This window comes from Pleurodeles waltl, chromosome 7 (genome assembly GCF_031143425.1).
Source record: "Pleurodeles waltl isolate 20211129_DDA chromosome 7, aPleWal1.hap1.20221129, whole genome shotgun sequence".
NCBI lineage: Eukaryota > Metazoa > Chordata > Amphibia > Caudata > Salamandridae > Pleurodeles > Pleurodeles waltl.
The window spans coordinates 130,773,447-130,793,116 of NC_090446.1; the positions used below are offsets into that span (position 1 = coordinate 130,773,447).

General features: G+C 48.1%; 1 protein-coding gene across 1 annotated transcript in view; it reads left to right on the forward strand.

Moving 5' to 3' along the window:
• Nucleotides 1-19,295, forward strand: part of SCRT2 (scratch family transcriptional repressor 2) — a 33,326-nt gene extending 14,031 nt beyond the window's left edge. Inside the window, exon 2 of the mRNA XM_069243311.1 lies at nt 13,739-19,295. Coding sequence (XP_069099412.1) covers nt 13,739-14,457 — 719 coding nt within the window. The 3' untranslated portion in view covers nt 14,458-19,295. The remainder of the gene's footprint in view (nt 1-13,738) is intronic.
• Nucleotides 19,296-19,670: the final 375 nt, after the last annotated feature.

Below are 19,670 nucleotides of genomic sequence, written 5' to 3' on the forward strand. Positions count from 1 at the left end.
ACCAGCGAGGGGTAAATCATGCCTTATGTTTTATTGGTGACTGGAACTTGTGTGCACCAGGATAGCCAACATGCAGAAGAGCTAAGGGTGGCAATGCAAGTGATGGTCCACTTTATGGTAGGTGGCAACAGAAACAAGCATTGGTAAAGCAAATATGTCTGGGTTTGATGTGCTAACACAGACAATGTTAACAGACTAGAGTGAGACACAGGTGGGAGCTAGCAGAATTGTACATATAGGACTAGTTCAGTACAGTCCTTCATGCAGTCCAATGTAAACACTCAAGCGGAGTGGAAGAATACACCCAAGCAACCAATAGCATTTGATGAGAGATGAATACTCCACTAGGCTGTGCCAAAATCTGATTGACAAATTCGCAAGCCCATGGCTAAAAGAGTCTATTCCAAGAAAGAAGAAACAAATAAATTAAAGGGACGGACCTAACGCCAATGCTATTGTTAGCAGTCGGTTTGTTTGAGATCTGTGCAGTCAAAATCCAGACCTAAAAAGGAGGAGGTCAGAAATGGGTCAAGGATGCAAAGAGCCTGAGGGAGGGAGGTGCTGTTTCCACTAAGATGCCCCGAGGGTTGAACGCTCTCCAAGCAGAGCCGTGCACGCGCCACCTGCCTCAGAGAAGAGGCGTTACCAGAAAGTAAGCCAAGGAATGATTAATGAAGCCTCCAGGGAAATTAATTGTGCTTTTCCCAGTCACACGTGGGATCGCTGGAGGAAAGGGCCCACGTGCTGACACAGCACCAGAGAAGTAGGGCGACAGAAGACCTGCCTTAGCAAAGCATGGAGGCCAGCAGTTCTGCTGCCTTCCTGAGAGCGGTGATGGGTCCACAGGGGACGCAGGAACTGCTTATGCGGTTCTTCAATGTTTACATGGCCTGCAATCCTCCGGCTACCGGTGTAAAATGCGCGAAGGTCTGGGGAACTGCATAAGCGATTCTTAAAGGTCCGCATGACCTCAGCCTTCCTGCTACCAGTAACTGATAACAGCAGCAGCAGGAAGTGCTTAAGCAATACTTCAAGGTCTACCATGCCTGGAGCGTCCCTGCTACGAGTAAGGATGGGCAGGAGTAACAGGGCCAGCGTACATAGTTCCACAAGTTCTGTCAAGCCTGCAGCCCTCCTGATACCAGTAAGAGATGCACAGGAGCAGCAGGGACTGCATGATCGATTCTTTGAAGCCTACATGGCCTGCAGCTTTCCCGATACCGGCAAGTGATAGGCAGGAGCAGCAGTAACTGCATGATTGATTCTAGAGATGCACAGTAGTGCAGGAACTGCATGATGGATTCTTCGAAGTCTACATGGCCTACAGCCTCCTCATACCAGTAAGAGATAAGAGATGCACAGGAGTAGCTGCAACTCCATGAACAATTCTTAAATATTGACAGAACCAAACAGGAGGCAGGAACCACGCAAGCGATTCTTCAAGATCTGTAGATTCACAACCCTTCTGCTTTCAGTAATCGAAACGCGGGGCAATGGACCACTGGTAGCTGCATAGGGACAGCAGGCTGCATGAATGATTCTTGATTGTTTACATGCCTTCCGCTGTGCCCTGGATAAGATGGTACATGCAGAGTGCAGCAGGACATGCATAAGGATTTTCAAAGGGGTGTAGCTCCTCAACCCTGCAGCACAGTCATGCTTTATGCATAGAGGAAGCTGCAACATTATAAATCATTCCTGACGATATATAGGCCTGCGGATCTGCGTAAATCGTTTGTGGAGTTCCATAGGTCTACAGCTCTCCTGTGGGATACACACATACACACATGCATACATACACAAACGTGTGTGTGTGTAGAGAAATAAGGGCACTAAACTGACTCCTGAAGCTCTATAGACCCTCCACTCTCCTGCATAAAGGCAGCAGCGACTGCATAATTCATTCTTGACGACCTACAGTTACATCTCTCCTGTGGTTTGAATAGAAATTTGTCTAGGTGCAGCGGGAAATGCGTAATTGATTCTTGAATATCTGTGCCAAACTAATCTTACCACTGTGATGATGCAAGAGAGATGGACTGAGTTCAAGATGTTCTTGTTTTCAAGTGGAGCTTCTCAGCAGAAATGCAGCTAGTTCCTTGACTGAGACTGCACAGAACTGCACAGTATTTACTACTCTGCTTGCTGTAGGATATTGTCCTTCTTTCTAACAGTCTTTTAATGGCCTCTTGTGAGCTCTAGATGGATCCACATGTTATCATATTTTAAATGCTGGTAAAGCGCCTCTGCAAAGTTACCTTGTACTGTAATTTGTAAGACAGCATGCAGGGTTGATGAACCTGCAACAGAAGCTTCTTTGTATATTAAGGTCACCGCTTTGATTCCCACGTGGGTTGCGTCAACCTTTCTCCTCCAACAAAGAGTTGGATGTTAGTGACACTTGCAATTACCAAAACAAGTTATTTGGTGGTGTGAGAGGTGTAGTGGTGGATTAGCCTTATAGCCTGCTGCAGAGAATGATACTGGCTGTTAAAGGCCCAGAACCCGAGTTATAAAGAGGGTAAGGGCTACCAACAACAGGTATAGCCAGAGGCTATAAGGCTATTAGAACATTCAACCCACTAGGGACAGAATTTTATAAATTAAAAAGTGAGAAGCAGAAAGACAAACGTTGCAATATTGGAGTAGCAGTCCTATACCAGCCATTATAAGCCCAAAGCCTCTCCATTGTCTTCAATGAAGCGATCAACATTCCAATGTTCTAATAATGATTAAATGCAAAAATCTTCACTCATGTGCAGATGTACACAATCTGGAAAATTCCATCAAATAAGAAGGAAGGCAAAGGAGTACAAAAGATGCATCTGCCACGGTCACTTGGGACGACAGGGTAAGAGGAGCTGAAAAGGAAAGCTTACTAAAGCAAGAAGGGATGCCTGACATTACCGTGAAGGCAGCACACTGCCTCCGAAGGCTATCGATTTGCCATGTTCCCTCCATTAACGCATTGTATTTCATCGGGTGGTGACCATGGGGCCTACAGGCACTATCGGATGCCAGAGCACTCGGTCGAAAGACCTTCTACTAGAAGGACAGTCTTCACAGGGCGGGCTCTACTAGGCATGATACCTGGGATTATCAGGGTACACCCCATGTATTCAGTGCTGTGCTGTAAGGACGAGGACCTGAGAAATACACAGCAAAGTAGTCATAGAGAGGTCACTGTGATGTGACAACACGCTTCGGAAAGCCATGGCATTAGTGAAATGCTGCGTTCTAGCCTGATTGCCCCTTGAAGTCCGATTTAAAGTTTGAAATGAAGATTTTTAGCTCACCTAGATGATTGCTGCTGTGCACCTGTACCACGATCGGAGTTGCTGAGGTTTGCAATTAATGCACATCACATCGAACTCGCCAGCAGCAAAGCGGGCAACGCACAGGCAGGGTTAGAGAGTGTGTGATAGGGCACTCTCTGAGTGATTGATAGCAACAGTGCAAAGGGGGAGCAGGTGCCAGTGTCCCCTAGTTTATCTCTTGAGCCAATGTGTTTCTCTTTTACATTAATAGTTTCACCTGATCGCAAGCACTGTGACACACCGGGTCAGAGACCACCCTATTCTTTCATTCATTATCTCTTCCAGGTGGTCATTCATTCATTCAGTTCATGCAACATGGTGGCTTCTGTGCCTTTTATGAGCCGAATCCCTCTCTCCAGTCACTTATGACCAGGGCCACCGGAATTATGTGGCAGGCGATGGACAAATTATACAGCAGGGTTGAGTAAATTATGTGGCAAGAAAAGGCAAAGTATGCAGCACATTTTTTTATAATATTACTTCATTTTTGTGGCCTTTTTTTACATTTGGTAACACTCTCTGGGCATTGGTTGCACCTCATTAGCACCAGTTTAACACCCAAATAAAGCAAGAAGCAACGGCAAGGTGACCAGTCCAGCTTTGCAAAGGGCCATCCACTGCGCTGCCTTATGTATTGTCACATTTATAGTAACTTTTAAACTATTTGCGCTAGAAACATTTTTTTTCTTAAAATCTGCAGATTATGTGGCAGATGATGGATTATGTGGTAAATGCGGCAAACCTTTATGTGACAATCGACTAACAATCGCATAATTCCAGTGGCCCTGCTTTTGACAAATAATGCTATATATAGCAGGACCTGCTGGTGCATGTACTCTTGGGTTGTGGACACAGTGGACCAGCCACCCCCCCCCCCCCCCCCACCCCCACCGGTTCACCCATCTCTCCAGGGGTCAGGTTTGGTTAAGTGCCTCTATCCCGGATGTGCTCCCTCGGATGGGAACACTGGTTGGCCTGGCGCTTGGGGGTGGGGCAGGGTCTTCCTGAAGGCCGGGCTAGATGGGAAGTAATTAAATATTGACTGCTGTCTAATGGGCTGGGAGCTAATGGACCGGGGAGGCTGCATCTGAGGAGAGTGGGCAGGAGAAATAGGAGTACACGGCGCACACCGGGGCACAGCTGCGTCTGGGAAGGGGGCAGGAGAACAGGAAAATACTCACCATACGTACACAGGTGCACCACTGTGTATGAGAAGAGGGACAGAAGAACAGGAAAGTACACACCATACGTACACAGGTGCACCGCTGTGTCTGTGAAGAGGGGCAGAACAGGAAAGGAATGTACACACCGAGGGTGCACAGGGGGGCCGCTGTGTATGGGATGCGGGGCAGGAGAACAAGAAAGTACATAGAGCGCGTACAGGGACACCTCTGTGTTTGAAGAGAGGGGTAGGGCATATAGAAAGTACACACCGAGCGTATACAGGGGCACTGATGCGTCCGAGGAGAGGGGTAGGAGTCTAAAAAGTAAACATTGTGCCTACACAGGGGCACCGGTGTATCTGGGGAGGGGGGCAGGAGATCTGGAAAGTACACACCGTGCGTACACACGGGCACTGATGCGCCTGAGGAGAGGGCAGGGCACATGAATGTAACCACCGTACGTACACACGGGCACTGATGCAGCTGAGGAGAGGGGGGCACAGGAATGTACACGCCGAGCGTACACACGGGCACTGATGCGGCTGAGGAGAGGGCAGGGGCACATGAGAGGGCACACCGTGCGTACACACGGGCACTGATGCGTCTGGGGAGAGGGCAGGGGCACAGGAATGTACCCACCGTACGTACACACGGGCTCTGATGCGGCTGAGGAGAGGGCAGGGGCACAGGATTGTACACACCGTGCGTACACACGGGCACTGATGCGGCTGAGGAGAGGGGTAGTGCCGAACCAGGGTCGAGTGAGATCGGTAACATTATAGCTACCGCAACAACTGCGTGACACCGGGCCCTGATAATTGTTGTTTTTAATACCCAAAAAGCGGTGAAACTGGCCATTTCCTTGCTTGCAGAAGGGCCTACGGCATCCTTGCTACACAGCTCAGTGAAATCACACACGGCGCTACCTGGCGCTACCTGGCGCTAGGCCCACTACACGGGGCCAGCACCAAAAGCAGCCCCTGCTGCGATGTTCAAACCAGGCCCGCCCCCCCTCGCCAAGTTCCTGTGTCTCTTTCTCATCCTCTCAGTCTTTTCATGCAGTGTCTGCTGCGGCCTCCCATGGCTCCAGCCACCCTCCCAGCCAGGGGACGTCTCATGGAGTAAATGGCCAATCCAACCCTGACTAAACAACGGCCACACCATGCATGCCAACAGACCCGATTCAGGCGGGAGACTCGATTTTATTTTAGCTAAAAATGTCTTTAGTTTCCCGCATAAAATTGCCTCTGCCTCAATAGAAGCCAAAAGGAACAAATCATTCTCTCAATTTTATTTTCAAAATCTCTCACTTTACAGGTTTGAAATGTTGCCATGTATGCCACACGGACAAGCATCTCCCTCACTCTCTCTCTTTTTTCCCCTCCAGACCCCCCCCCCCCCCCAAGAACAAAGAACAAGCAGGTGCACACACAACATGCAGAGAGTCAGACTGTATCCACGGAAGGGCAAAGTGGGGAGGGAGGAAGTACATACATGCACACATACACCTCACACTAAGCATCTCAGAGCAATCATACAGAGGCCTGCTATGCCTGGCCTACATTGTGCACGCATGTATGCTGTGTTTGGGAGGAGAGACAAAGGACAAGCGAAAGTAAACACTGTAATAAGAGACACACACATGGACCACGCAACATGCACACTACGCATACTTCTGATAAGTGTGCCATGTCTAAAGTACATACACCAGCAAGTTCTGGCTACATTATGCAGGCAGGCCTTGTCTACATTCCACAGACAAACATACAGGCCCATATTTATGGAATCTGGCGCACAACTGGGCTAATGCAGTTGTGTGTCATTTTTTTTCAATGCTGGCTAACGCCATACGTGCGCCATATTTATAAAATGATGCACAATGGCGCTAAGGAATGGCTAGCATCTAAAAAAAAGACGCTAGCCAGTGAGGGATGGTGTTAGGGGAAATGACGCTAGTGAATCAGAAATAACGGTAGGCTGATTAGCAGCCAAACATCTGCCGCTAGTCAGCCTAGCGTCATGTTTTGATGCACAAGCAGCCAAATAATGACTCCTGTGTAAGTATAGACAGGAGTCAGTACCCCTAGACCAGTGCCCACCACAGGGGACCAGTGTCCCTGGAGCAAGTCCTACATACCCAGTGCCAGGAAGGGGGAGCCATTTACACCACACACATACACAAACACTTACCTGCAGCTTACCTCGGATGGGCTCCCTCTTCCTGTTGTGTCCCTGTGGCGGGGGTGTTGCTGGGGCTTGGGGTAGGCATCTTTTTGCCCATTCTATGGTGTTCTACCATGGGAATGAGCCTACCTTCACTTTAACACCATGTTAGCACCATTATTTAGGCCCGCCTCCCAGTTGCGCATCCATTCTGTAACAGGAGTTAAATATGGCGCTGGGGGTGGGGGGGCTAACGTAATCTTTAGGAAGGGAACGCCTACCTTGCATCTCTTTGACGCAAGGTGGGTTGGCGCTTCCTAAAAATTGCATTAACTCCATAACTTTGACGCTAGACGGTCTAGTGTCAAATTATAAATATGGAGTTAGGTTAGTGCCACTTTAGCGTCAAAATAAATGGCGCAAAGGTGGCGCAAATCTTTAATAAATATGGGCCACAGTGTCTCCTTTGCACAGACTGGTGGTGTCTGTAAACATGGCAGCCAGGTTCACAAAATTAATGCTGGGTCTGGGGGCTTGGTCACTTGGCCCATGTCTGACTAGAAAGTGGGTAGGATTTCAGTTAGGACAGGAACGTGGTGGACTTATCCACTTATGAAATGTGAGCAACTTTATCAGGTTTGAGACTGGACAATGCTGTTCTTTTCACTGACAAATCTCTACTCCTCCCCCTTCTGCCCACACACCGCCAACTCTGTTCACCCACTGCACAGTCTGCTAACACACTGGCCCTGTGCTCACACTTTGCACAATCTGCTCAGCGACTGCCCCATGCTCACACACTGCACACTCTGCTCACCCACTGCCCCCTCTGCTCACACACTGGACACTGCTCACACACTGCACACTCTGCTCACGCACTACACACTCTGCTCACAAACTGCCCCCTCTACTCACACACTGCCCCCTATGCTCACACACTGCACACTCTGCTCACACACTACCCCTCTGCTCACACTCTGCCCCCTCTGCTCACACACTGGACACTGCTCACACACTGACCCCTCTGCTCACACACTGCACACTCTGCTCACCCACTGCCCCTTCTGCTCACACACTGGACACTCTGCTTACACACTGCCCCCTCTGCTCACACGCTGACCTTCTGCTCACCCACTGCCCCCTCTGCTCACACACTGGACACTGCTCACACACTGCCCCCTATGCTCACACACTGCCCCCGCTGCTCACCCACTGCCCCTTCTGCTCACACACTGGACACTACTCACCCACTGCCTTTCTGCTCACACACTGCCCCCTATGCTCACACACTGCCCCCTCTGCTCACCCACTGCCCCTTCTGCTCACACACTGGACACTGCTCACCCACTGCCCCCTCTACTCACACACTACACACTCTGCTCACACACTGCCCCCTCTGCTCACACTCTGCCCCCTCTGCTCACACACTGCCCCCGCTGCTCACCCACTGCCCCCGCTGCTCACCCACTGCCCCTTCTGCTCACACACTGGACACTGCTCACCCACTGCCCCCTCTGCTCACACACTGCACACTCTGCTCACACACTGGACACTGCTCACACACTGCCCCCTATGCTCACACACTGCCCCATCTGCTCACCCACTGCCCCTTCTGCTCACACACTGGACACTGCTCACCCACTGCCCCCTCTGCTCACACACTGCACACTCTGCTCACACACTGCCCCCTATGCTCACACACTGCCCCCTCTGCTCACCCACTGCCCCTTCTGCTCACACACTGGACACTGCTCACCCACTGCCCCCTCTACTCACACACTGTCCGCTCTGCTCACAGTCTGCCCCCTCTGCTCACACTCTGCCCCCTCTGCTCACACGTTGACCCTCTGCTCACCCACTGCCCCCTCTTCTCACACACTGGACACTGCTCACACACTGCCCCCTATGCTCACACACTGCCCCCTCCGCTCACACACTGCCCCTTCTGCTCACACACTGCACACTCTGCTCACACACTACCCCTCTGCTCACACTCTGCCCCCCCTGCTCACACACTGCACACTCTGCTCACAAACTGCCTCCCCTGCTCACGCACTGCACACTCTGCGCACACACTGCACACACTGCTCACAAACTGCCCCCTCTGCTCACACACTGACCCACTGCTCACACACTGCACACTCTGCTCACACACTGCACACTCTGCTCACACACTGCCACACTGCTCACACACTGCACACTCTGCTCACGCACTGCACACTCTGCTCACGCACTGCACACTCTGCGCACACACTGCCACACTGCTCACACACTGCACACTCTGCTCACACACTGCACACTCTGCTCCCTGCCACTTCTGCTCCCCTGTGGTGGCTAGTGATCTTTGGAGGTGGTGGGGTGTGAAACTTGGCCTGAAATCTTGCAAGCGAACACAGAAAGTGATCCAGATTTATTATAAGAACATTTTGAAACAAATGATGACACAGAGCACATTTTTAAACGGTTTCCCCAAAAACTGTTTAAAAGTCATCACCTCTGAAAGGGGCACTCATGAACTATTCCAGCACTTTCATGGTGTGCCAAAGAAGCCTGACTCTCTCCAGGAGCTGACCAATCTTTTACAATGTTTGCCATATTCTAAGAACCACCTCCAGTATGTGAAGGACATCATTCTGCCATGGACACCCCCTTATGCCAAGAGCTGCATTCAGTAACCCAATGCTAAAATGTTGCCATGGGTGGAACTCTAATATACCATAAGTGACTCCATATGTCAAAAATTACCCCTGGAATGCAAGGCCAACATTTTGCTATTGCCGGGCTGCCCTCTTTTATGCCAAGAGTTACCTCTAACATATCAGCACCAGCATTTTCACAAGTGCCCCCTATGCCAAGAATTATCTTCAGAATGCCAGGTAATGTTATGTGCTATGGGTAACACCCCACTACCCTGTATAACACGGATGTCCTCTCATATAGGCCAAGGATTATCTTGAACATGCCAGGCCAGCCGCAAACATGCTAACATAACCTGCACACACACACTCTTGCATGCACTCACACACACGCACTGTATCTTTAGCAAGCCCATACACTGAGACACACAGAAGCACACATTTGCGCGCACACAAAAACATACACACACCTTCACCACTCTTGGCAGAAGCTTATAACCGGCCAGGTGCTTTTTATGAGGAGACCCTAGCAGAAATTCCAGTTTGACTCCTTACAGGTGCTTTCTTTCGGATCATACTGCTTCTTGGAGCTGTATATCAGAATCTAGTGCTGTAGTGGGTCCAAATGGAAACACTACAGACTATCTTGTTTTTCCACTAGACTAATGCAACAATGACCGAACATAAATCATTCACCCCCCCTCAACCCCTCTCACTGTAACCCAGTCAACTGGACGTTTCACTGGGGCTAGTTGGGTAGTGAACACAGAAAGAGATGAATCGCGCATGTGCACAGACATACACAAATACTACACACTTCAAAAAACAAACATTACCTCACAATGTACACAGGCATGCTGTATACGCAAGCGTAGCACAAAAACTTGTAAATAGAAGGAGGTACACACATTCCACACCACAGACATGAAGATCCAGAAACAAAATATGAAATTCTAAGTGTATATATGACACACACATTATATATTTACACTACACACGCATACTGTACGACACACGTTACCCCACAGTATTCTCAGAATAACTGAAGGATGAATAGTACATTTGTAAAGCTACGGAGGAACCTCATCTGGTATCATTGTTATGTTTATGTTTGTGTATCGCACATAAGACCTCAAAAAGAGGTATCCCACTGATCCATTAAGACACATTGATCCATTAGAGAAGAAAGAAGACGTAAAAGGAGATATCTACTTCCCCAATATTAAGGTTGAACAGGTATGTTGTTTAGATTTGAGGAAATCCTTTTGTGATCTCAGGTAGCTTGGCAACTTGTTCCACGCCTTTGGGGTTATCACTGAATCAATTCGCCCTCCTGTTCTTATTTTATTACCTTTGGGGGTGATAGGCTGGTTCTGAAAGGAAGATCTCAGTATTCTGGATGGTGTGTATCCACTGGACAGTGAAGTGATGTAATCCTTCCTCCGACTGTACATCGACTCATGGCACAGACGAAGAGCCTTATACAGGCTACTCCTTCTGGTTGGGAGCCAGTGACGTGTGTGCAGATGGGAGGAGACAAAGTTCCTTCTGCTCAAGTTGAGGACTAATCTGGCTGCTACATTTTGGACAACTTAGTAGTACATTTTGGGAGACCTAACAGTAATGGGATACCATAGTCTAAACGTGAAAGAATTGGTCCATGATGTAGCAGGAAGCAGAGGTCAAACATTCTGAATAATTCTTAATAGACGCATGCAGATGGACATCAATGAGTTTAAATGTAATGTGAAAGAGAGGTTCAGGTCAAACTTGATGCCTACATTTTTTGCTATAGGTGTTGGTATTAGGAGAAGCCCCAGTGTAGCTGAACCCCATTTTTGGGTCAATATGGTCAGATTACTGCACAACATCAGTTCTGTGTTTCCCATTGAAGCATTAGTGATTTTTTTCTCCTCCAGTTAACAATTCCTACTAGACAGTTTGAGAACTGCTGATTATCACCTTTCAATCTTAGAATAAGTTGTGTCTCATCTGCATATGCAAAACATCTAAAACCATATGCACCAATCAGCTCCACCAGAGGGGTAATGTAAAGATTAAACAATGTAGGATTCAGTGCAGAGCCATGTGGTAACCCAACTGTGGTGGATTTAGTGGGGGAGCAAAAGCTACCAGGGCATGTGGTTTTTGAGCGTTCTGATAGAAAGGATGAAAGGCATTTCAGTGTAATCCCAATACCCCCAGACCTGCCAGTTTTTCTAACAGTATGGAATGCGAGATGGTATCGAATGCAGCTGACAGATCAAGGAGTATAAGAACTGCTGTGCCCCCAGTACCCAAGGTTTCATGGATGTTGTTTGTGGCCTTCACTAATGCTGTCTCCGCACTGAGACCCTGTTTTAAAGTCTAAAGTTAATGCTCAATACAGCACCCCTTCTGAGGTCAGCGCCAAGTGTGGCCACAGAAGCCGCACCCCCTAAAAGGGGTCCTGCATGGTTCTATGGGTGAAAACGATTTGATCGTTGTCCAGATAGTAAGAAAGTCTTCCTCAGTTGCTAGGTGAAACACTGATAGTTTTAAAAGGTCAGTGGGACATAGAATACTTCTGCTGTTGTAAATCTTAATCACAACCAGTGCTTAATTTGAGCCGGTGGTTTCCAGTGCGCGGCATCGGCACTTATTTTTGTGGGCTGGCACTTTTTTTTCGCCTCAAGCATTTACTGCGAGCAAAAGACACATATGGGAAAGACGGAGGAAGAGAAAAACTGAAAAGCGTCACAAAGGGAGAAAGCTGCAAGAGTGAGCTGAACGGACAGGGGGTGGGTGTAAATTGATTAAAGAGGCCCGAGACGGCTTCAGGATTAGCTGCCTCAGTAGTCTGTGCTCGCATATTAAACAAAAAAAAGTCGGAGTTTCGTTAAACATTAACACAGGAAAATGTGTACGTGTATTAAATAGGAATATTGGCTGGCGTATGTATGCACCATTACTAAGACGAGCTGCAGAGCCTTCACTACCAAAGGAAGCTTGTAGGTGTCACTAACTAATTTTTTATAAGGGTACAGTCACAGAGCTGCCAGCGACAATCAGTTATTAAAGCGCTTCTGCAGTATCATGGGCTCCCTAGTTGTGTTGGTAAAGTAGATTGCCTTCGAGTTTTCCCAAAATGGCGCTATGAAGAGGCTTAAGTTCTCTGATTTAAAGGATTCTAGAACACGTGTAGACAAGATACAAATTTAGAAAACAAGAAAGTGAGGGGAGGGGGGTCACAGTAATGTATACCTCTCTTTGAAAAGATAGTGTTTTACCGGCATAAATATTGATTTTTATTAAACTGCACACAGAAAGCCCAATCAGGTAGGCAGATGTTGAGGTTTTCATGTCCTGTTCCTCTGAAAGGCCTACTGGGCTAAGGAAGAGTCAGGCTAACCATGAAGTATGGTAAATCTGCAGAAAAGCCATTCACTCCCGGTATGGATGAGGCTAAAAAAAAAATTAAAAAACTTGGCTGATCCGCCGCTGCGCTGCTCCTCTTCCTCCCCTCGCTGGAGGCACAGGCTCCCAGCCTGCTCTGCGGCCAATCCTCACGCTGCTCAGAGCAGCGTGAGGACTGGCTGGGAGCGACCAGCCAGGGTGCTCTCAGGCAGACTGGCAGCCTGCGCCTGCTCTCTCCAGCCCCGCAACACAGTGCCGGGCTGGAGATAGCACACTACGCATGTGTGTTTTGCCGGCCTGAGACACCCGGCTAAACGCACATGCACTCTGAGAGAGTGCACAGTGCACTCCTCTCACTGCTTGTCACCCCCAATGCCCCGCCCCTTTCACACCAAAAAAGGATACTAAACACAGTTCAGGCATGCTGAAGAGCTTTTAGTGAGTGGAAATGGATGGCGTTTTGGGGGTTGTGAGGTGGTCACGGATGGATGGTGTTTAGGGTGATTGGGATTCACCAAATGAAAAGTATCCAACATAATTGTTTGACAAAGTAAAATATATACATCCAAAATAATGCTCCCTGAAGTAAAAAAACGAAATTAAAAAAAATCTGACGAAAACATTTCTCAAAGTAAAACCTGCACTACACCTTATTTTGCATTTGCACCTTAACAATAGCATACAAAAGACAATCTTCAAAAACGAGTCATTCTATCAATTGGTTTCAATGAAACGGTAAATGCCATTAATTCTGCAAATTTCCATTAACAGTTTAAGTGAAATGGATTCTCAGTAATGGTATTCCATGAAATAGTTTTCCTATGAAATCACATACAACAAAGTCTAATTTGTCACACAAGAAATGTGCCCATGAAAATGCATGCAGAGTTGGGCAGGACCTCCCCGGACTTACTACACTTTTAAAGCTGATTGCCTGTCTGGAAAATGTCTTGCTTTCCCTTGTAGACCAGTCCACGTATCTCTGCAGTATAGCTAGAGTAAGTGATTAAACTATTTCTCAAGTGATCCTGTGCTCACCCAGATGCTCTCTCTCTTCCCACAGGTTATATTGAGCACTGCATCACCTCGACCCCGTACAAGAAAGGGAAGGCGCCTGTTCTACGCTCACCATCCCCCGACCCCCTCTACACTCCACCGCACGATGAGTTCAGCGAGCCGGATAGCCCCCACTCCAGCCTCTCAGCTGGCTACTTCAGTGGCGAGGCTGCTGTCACGGACAGCTACTCCATGGACTCCTTCTTCATCAGTGATGGGCGGTCAAGGCGCCAGGGCAGGAGCCCAGGGTGCGGCAGCCAGAGGCACTCCTGCAGTGAATGTGGGAAGAGCTACGCCACATCCTCCAACCTCAGCCGACACAAGCAGACGCACCGGAGCCTGGACAGCAAGATGGCACGCAAATGTCCCACCTGCAACAAGACCTACGTGTCCATGCCGGCCTTGGCTATGCACCTGCTGACGCACAACCTGAAGCACAAGTGTGATGTGTGCAGCAAGGCCTTCAGCCGGCCTTGGCTACTACAGGGGCACATGCGCTCTCACACAGGCGAGAAGCCCTTTGGCTGTGCGCACTGCGGCAAGGCCTTCGCCGACCGCTCTAACCTGCGTGCCCACATGCAGACCCACTCAGCCTTCAAGCACTACAAGTGCAAGCGCTGCGAGAAGACCTTCGCCCTCAAGTCTTACCTAAACAAGCACTACGAGTCGGCCTGCTTCAAGGGCACAGAGCACGAGTGCATTGAACAGGATGAATGCATGCAATAAGAAACAAATGAGACAATGGGTTTGAGAGATGGGCATGGGGAAATGGTCAGTCAGATGGACACAGAGAGCGGCATCCCTCTGGTCATTTCCTACTCCATTTCGTTAGACAAAGGGTGCCTGGGCCTGTGGCACCAGAGCAGTGGGGTGAGTGCTGAGCTGTCCTCTCTGAATCCTGTCTCCATTCTGCACTGGTCCACGCCTATAAAAGCATGCAGAATCCTGGATACTTCCCTTCTCTCACAGCACTTTTTTGGACCTCTTCGGGACCCTTACCTCATTTAGGTATTCTACAGTGTACAATTCAGCACTTCCTTCTTTTTACCCTGACTTCCCTTTGGCATGTGTTGCAGTCAAGGCAGCACGTTTCCATGATGGAGGGCTTCAGGCAGGATATTTTGTTGTTGATAGAAGGGCTCCAGGAATATTAGAGGGGTGTAGGTAGCCCTGCGACCAGGGCAAGGGGCTTCCAGTTTCATACTTAGGGGGAGGTACTATGGGGAGGGTGTGCTCAAGTGGCCAGGCCCCACCTAGAATATTTTATAGCAAATAGTTATAGGCACGATATTTAGAGAAGCCAGAATAATTTTCTCATGTTGGCTATTTAGGATTATGTATTGGGGAGGGGAGGGGGCGGGACATTCTCGCATTCCTTCTAAAACTTTAGCCCATCCACCAACCAACGGAACCTCTGCTGAATTTTATGCAATATTATTGCTCTTCCTTTCTGAGAAATGACTCTTTTTCCCCAGTCTTCCTACGCACAGCAGCTCGCAGGCTGAAAGCACGTGGACTGTGACACCTCAGCAGTATTCCAGGCGCACGCGCGCTTCAGGGAAGTGTCAGAAGGCCGCCTCGCGCGCCAGGGGCCTGCTGCCTGCGCAACGCAGTGTTTACTGAAAACTCTTTGCAATCGCCATGTTATTTATTCTGTTTGTTACTGTGGGAACGAGTATTTATTTTCTAAGGTGCCAACTGTACCCTGTGGTGTTCGCGGGGTTGTGCCAGGGAGGCGGGTCTGTGCCAGGTAGATGGGGCCATGGGGGGTAGGTTAAAGGGGGGAGGGGGCACCCAAAATCTGCAGCTTCCTAGAACCCAAACTTGAGTGTCTATGGTTTGTCTTCCAGTCCTGGGGTGGAGGGGGCGCTTTAGTTTATTCTGCCACATTGAGAGAACGAAAGCTTTTATATGCAATAAGAAAACTGCAGTTCTCCCCTTGCCCCCACCTCTTTGGACACTGTGTACCCTCCGTTCTACACAGTGGGGCTTTTCAGACAAAGACGTGGAGAAATTGATTTTTTTTATTTAATAGGTAACTCCCTCTATCAGAGAAGCATTCCACTTAAGTTCGCTGAGCTCCCTGTGAGCTGACCAGAACTATGGGACACTGCAGGAGGCTGTCAGTCATCCATGTCTGGACACAAACCGAGGTCACCTCTGCTTGATCTGATTCTGGGGTGTGCTATTGCCTGTGCAATTTATGGGGTCATACCTGCTTGGCTTTACCCTAGGCTTACCAATTCCTCTCACCTGTGGTACTTACCAGAAATGTTCTACCTACGAGGTTGTATTTTTTGGATTGTACACAGTATAAATATGCCCTCCTTTTCAAAGTTGGGAAAAATGACTCGATGGGAGAAACTGCTCCTTCTGACACTGGGTCATATGAGTTCCCCTTGCGTGTAAAGGAAAAACAGACCCCTCTGGAACTCGGGTACCAAGATGTTGACCCCTTACTGGGATGCATATACATTCAATCCAGGGGTAACCTTGGTACATGTCCACTAAGGCTCCAAACCCTGGACATGCAACCTCCATCGTGTGTCCCAGGTAGTTTCTTCAGACATGCATGATTGACCCTTTGTGGCCTGTCACCTATGGTATGTGACCTTTCCCTCCAGGTCCCACAGTCTACTTTCCCGCTCCTGGACATGTTCAGGGAAAAGGGACCTGCAGATGCCACAGAACCATCCCTTTTAGATACGTATGAACCCAAGGGCACACTTTCAAGTCACAGACCACTCCACCTTGGCACTTCCTCGCCAGACGGCACCTCACTTCGGTATCATGGAAGAAATCATGATTTAAATTATTTAATTATTTGTATTTAATATGAGCTAATTTATTTAATTTGTTATTTATTTGAAAGTGTTATGCATTTGTTGAGACAGAGCGAAGTAAGCCACCCTAGCACCTGTGACATGCCTTCCCATTTCCCAGGGTCCAGAACAAGAGAAGCTGATGGAAGCCTACAGTTTCTTCTGCCATGCACCCACAGATAGAAAAAAGGGCATCAACTCATTCTTACTGACAAAATACCACTTCTCTGACACAAGCACTGTGTATAAGTCAGTGCACAGGACAATTTGCTCCAGAGGAGAACTGACCGGTGTCCAGTGATAGTCCAGGAGGGCCAGATTCATGCTAGATTTTCAGGGTATGCACTCCCTACATATTTGAGTTCTATTAGAATAATTGTACATGCATGTAACTTATGAGGAGGTCATGAAAGTTTGGCATGTATTAGGCCTTCCTGATCCTACAATAGACATTTTATACTCTGAAGGTGTCAGGGATAGGGGAACCGGAGTCACCACTGGGGTTGGGAAGAGAGTGCCACAAACCTTCTTGGTTCAGGGAGGGGGACACAAACTATCACTGCTGACGAGCCTGTCAGAATGTTCTATGGCAGTGGTTCCCAACCTTTTGACTTCTGTGGACCCCACTTTATCATTCCTGGACCCAGGGACCCCCAATGAATCATTATTGGAATTCAGAGAACCCCCACCAGAGTCATTACTGAAAGCTGGAGACCTAATCTGTTAATAATATTAATTTTCTAAGCAGTCGCGGACCCCTGAGGAGGCTTCGCGGACCCCCAGAATCCCCTGGACCACAGGTTGGGAACCACTGTTCTATGGGGTCCTGCTCACAAATGCCATGTGGGGGTCTTCTTAGATGTTACGATTCACAAGCAAAGTAGTAGTAGTATGGGTGCAGATCTCCACCTCATCATACTTTTCCTACTTTTTTCTATTCACAAAACATTTCTAGTTCTTTGCCTAGAAAGCTGCAGCAGGCGTTCTCCTGGGAAGGTTGTGTGACTCCACCTGGGCTCCCAGTCCTGAAGTTCAGAGATCTCCATAGCAGAGAACTCTGCGCAGCTGCATGTAAATCACCTCTGCAAATCCCTTTTAGGACATCATGAGGCAGCTCCAGCATAAGGTGCCACCTAGTGGTGGCTGACGTGACCTGCCTCAGCACGGATCTATCACAAAAGTCTGCTAAGCCTGCTTTTGTATGGGCCTGGCAGCTGCTGTTTGGAAGATGGGTGCCATCCATTTCTAGTGTTGCGGGGGTGGGGGGAGGGGAGGGAGGCCCTCTCAGTCTCTGCTCATGCAAAAGCAGGGGGCATCCCTAGTCTGTGCTGGAGTTATCAAGAAGGGCCTCAATGTATAAGCTAGTTGAAGAAGGGGTATCCCACAGACTGCTGGTGCCAGGCTCAGGAGCTCTCACACACTGTGCTGACGTCATGCAGAATGGGTTACTTAATCTGGGCTAGTGTCAGGCACAAATATGCCCAGAGTCGATGGTGGCAAGTTTACAGTCCTCTGGCCTATGCTGTAATTTTCAGCAAGGACAGTGGTTCTGTATTCTCTTTATTTTATGCTAAAGTGGTGGCCAGAAATCATATTGTGTTACACAGAAGATACACCTCGCTGCTCCACCTGTGAAGCACACAGAAGTGCAATATGTGGCTACCTCTCTCAATCTGTTGCACAAGTGCCACAGGAAACCTACAGGGTAAATCAATGAGAAAGACAAAACGTGATGGGTTGAAATGCTTAAAATACTCTTAAACTCTGTTGATTCATCTGGATAACATTATTTTCCATTGATTTTTGCTCACTATGTCATTAGGGACTGAAACCAAACATAAATCAATCTGGCTTGGGACTTCAACTGACTAGAAAGTCAAGCTCACACTTCTGGGCCATGTGCCAGTCATGTTTTCACCCTACTATGCCTGATATACAATGTGCAACTGGAGTGACTATGGCGCACTGAGCTGTCAGGCCCACATCTGGGCATACCTGTGCCACTTAGAGTGTCTCAATAAGAAAGGCAAAAATCGATGGGTGGATGTAGTTGAAAAAACGTTGCCTAATGGCCTTTGTTCTGGGCACATTCACTCATATATTCTTTCATATTGTGTCATTACAGACAGGGACCAACCACATGCAAATCAGCTATGGCTTTCTAAGATTTGTCTCAATGCAAAAAGCACACTCCATCCTCAAGTTCCACACAAACAATCCCTAATTGTTGCATGGCTGATTCCATAAGTGTACCCCAAAAACACATTAATTTGCTCTTCACAGATTCCTTTACATGTTAGCCAGTGTTTATGTGCAGATTAAGAACTGTATTCAAATATACACCAGCCACCATCAGCGCACCTCAACAACACATGTTCTTGGCAATACACGCTCCAGATCAGTGCCCACACACGCATACACACAAAAACACCTCTACCCACCAAACACACATTTCTCATATATTATCTTTATTGTATATGCAGATACAACTTGCACACACATCTGCTTCTGCCACACATAAATAATCTTCCCAGTGAAGGGAACAAAGCCTCACAAGGAGCCGAGAGGTTCCTCTGCTTCTGGGTGCTGCTCCATATATTGTACATAGGAAGAAACTACAATAGCAATAATGACTGTGCATGTGTCTTTTATCTGCCAACTTTTGTACACGAATATGACTAACTTATTACCTGCAGTGTTCAATGTGATGCATTTCAGGGAGAATAAATGCTCGATCGCTCATCTGTGTCCTCGTCGTTGCTTCTTTTGATGTTCTACACCACAACCAGGTCACTGTCTCCTATAAGGTGCTCATGGTATTACCATTTCCTGTGCCAAAGAAATTCTGGGAACTAATAAGACACACAAAAAACATTGCAAGCTGTAGGTTTTCAGAAGAATCAGCTCTCAAATCCATTGACCATTGTCCTGTGCCAGTCTGCTCTGAAGAGACCTTCCCTTTTTATTCGCCAAACCCTCTTGCGTGGTCTAAGAGTTATATCAACATTGACAAAAGTTCGTATTCCACCTTAAGAGTTTTCAAAGAATCCTCCCATCTACAGATTTGCCCTGCAAATAGACCATTGTCAATGTCACCCCACACAGATCAACAAATTT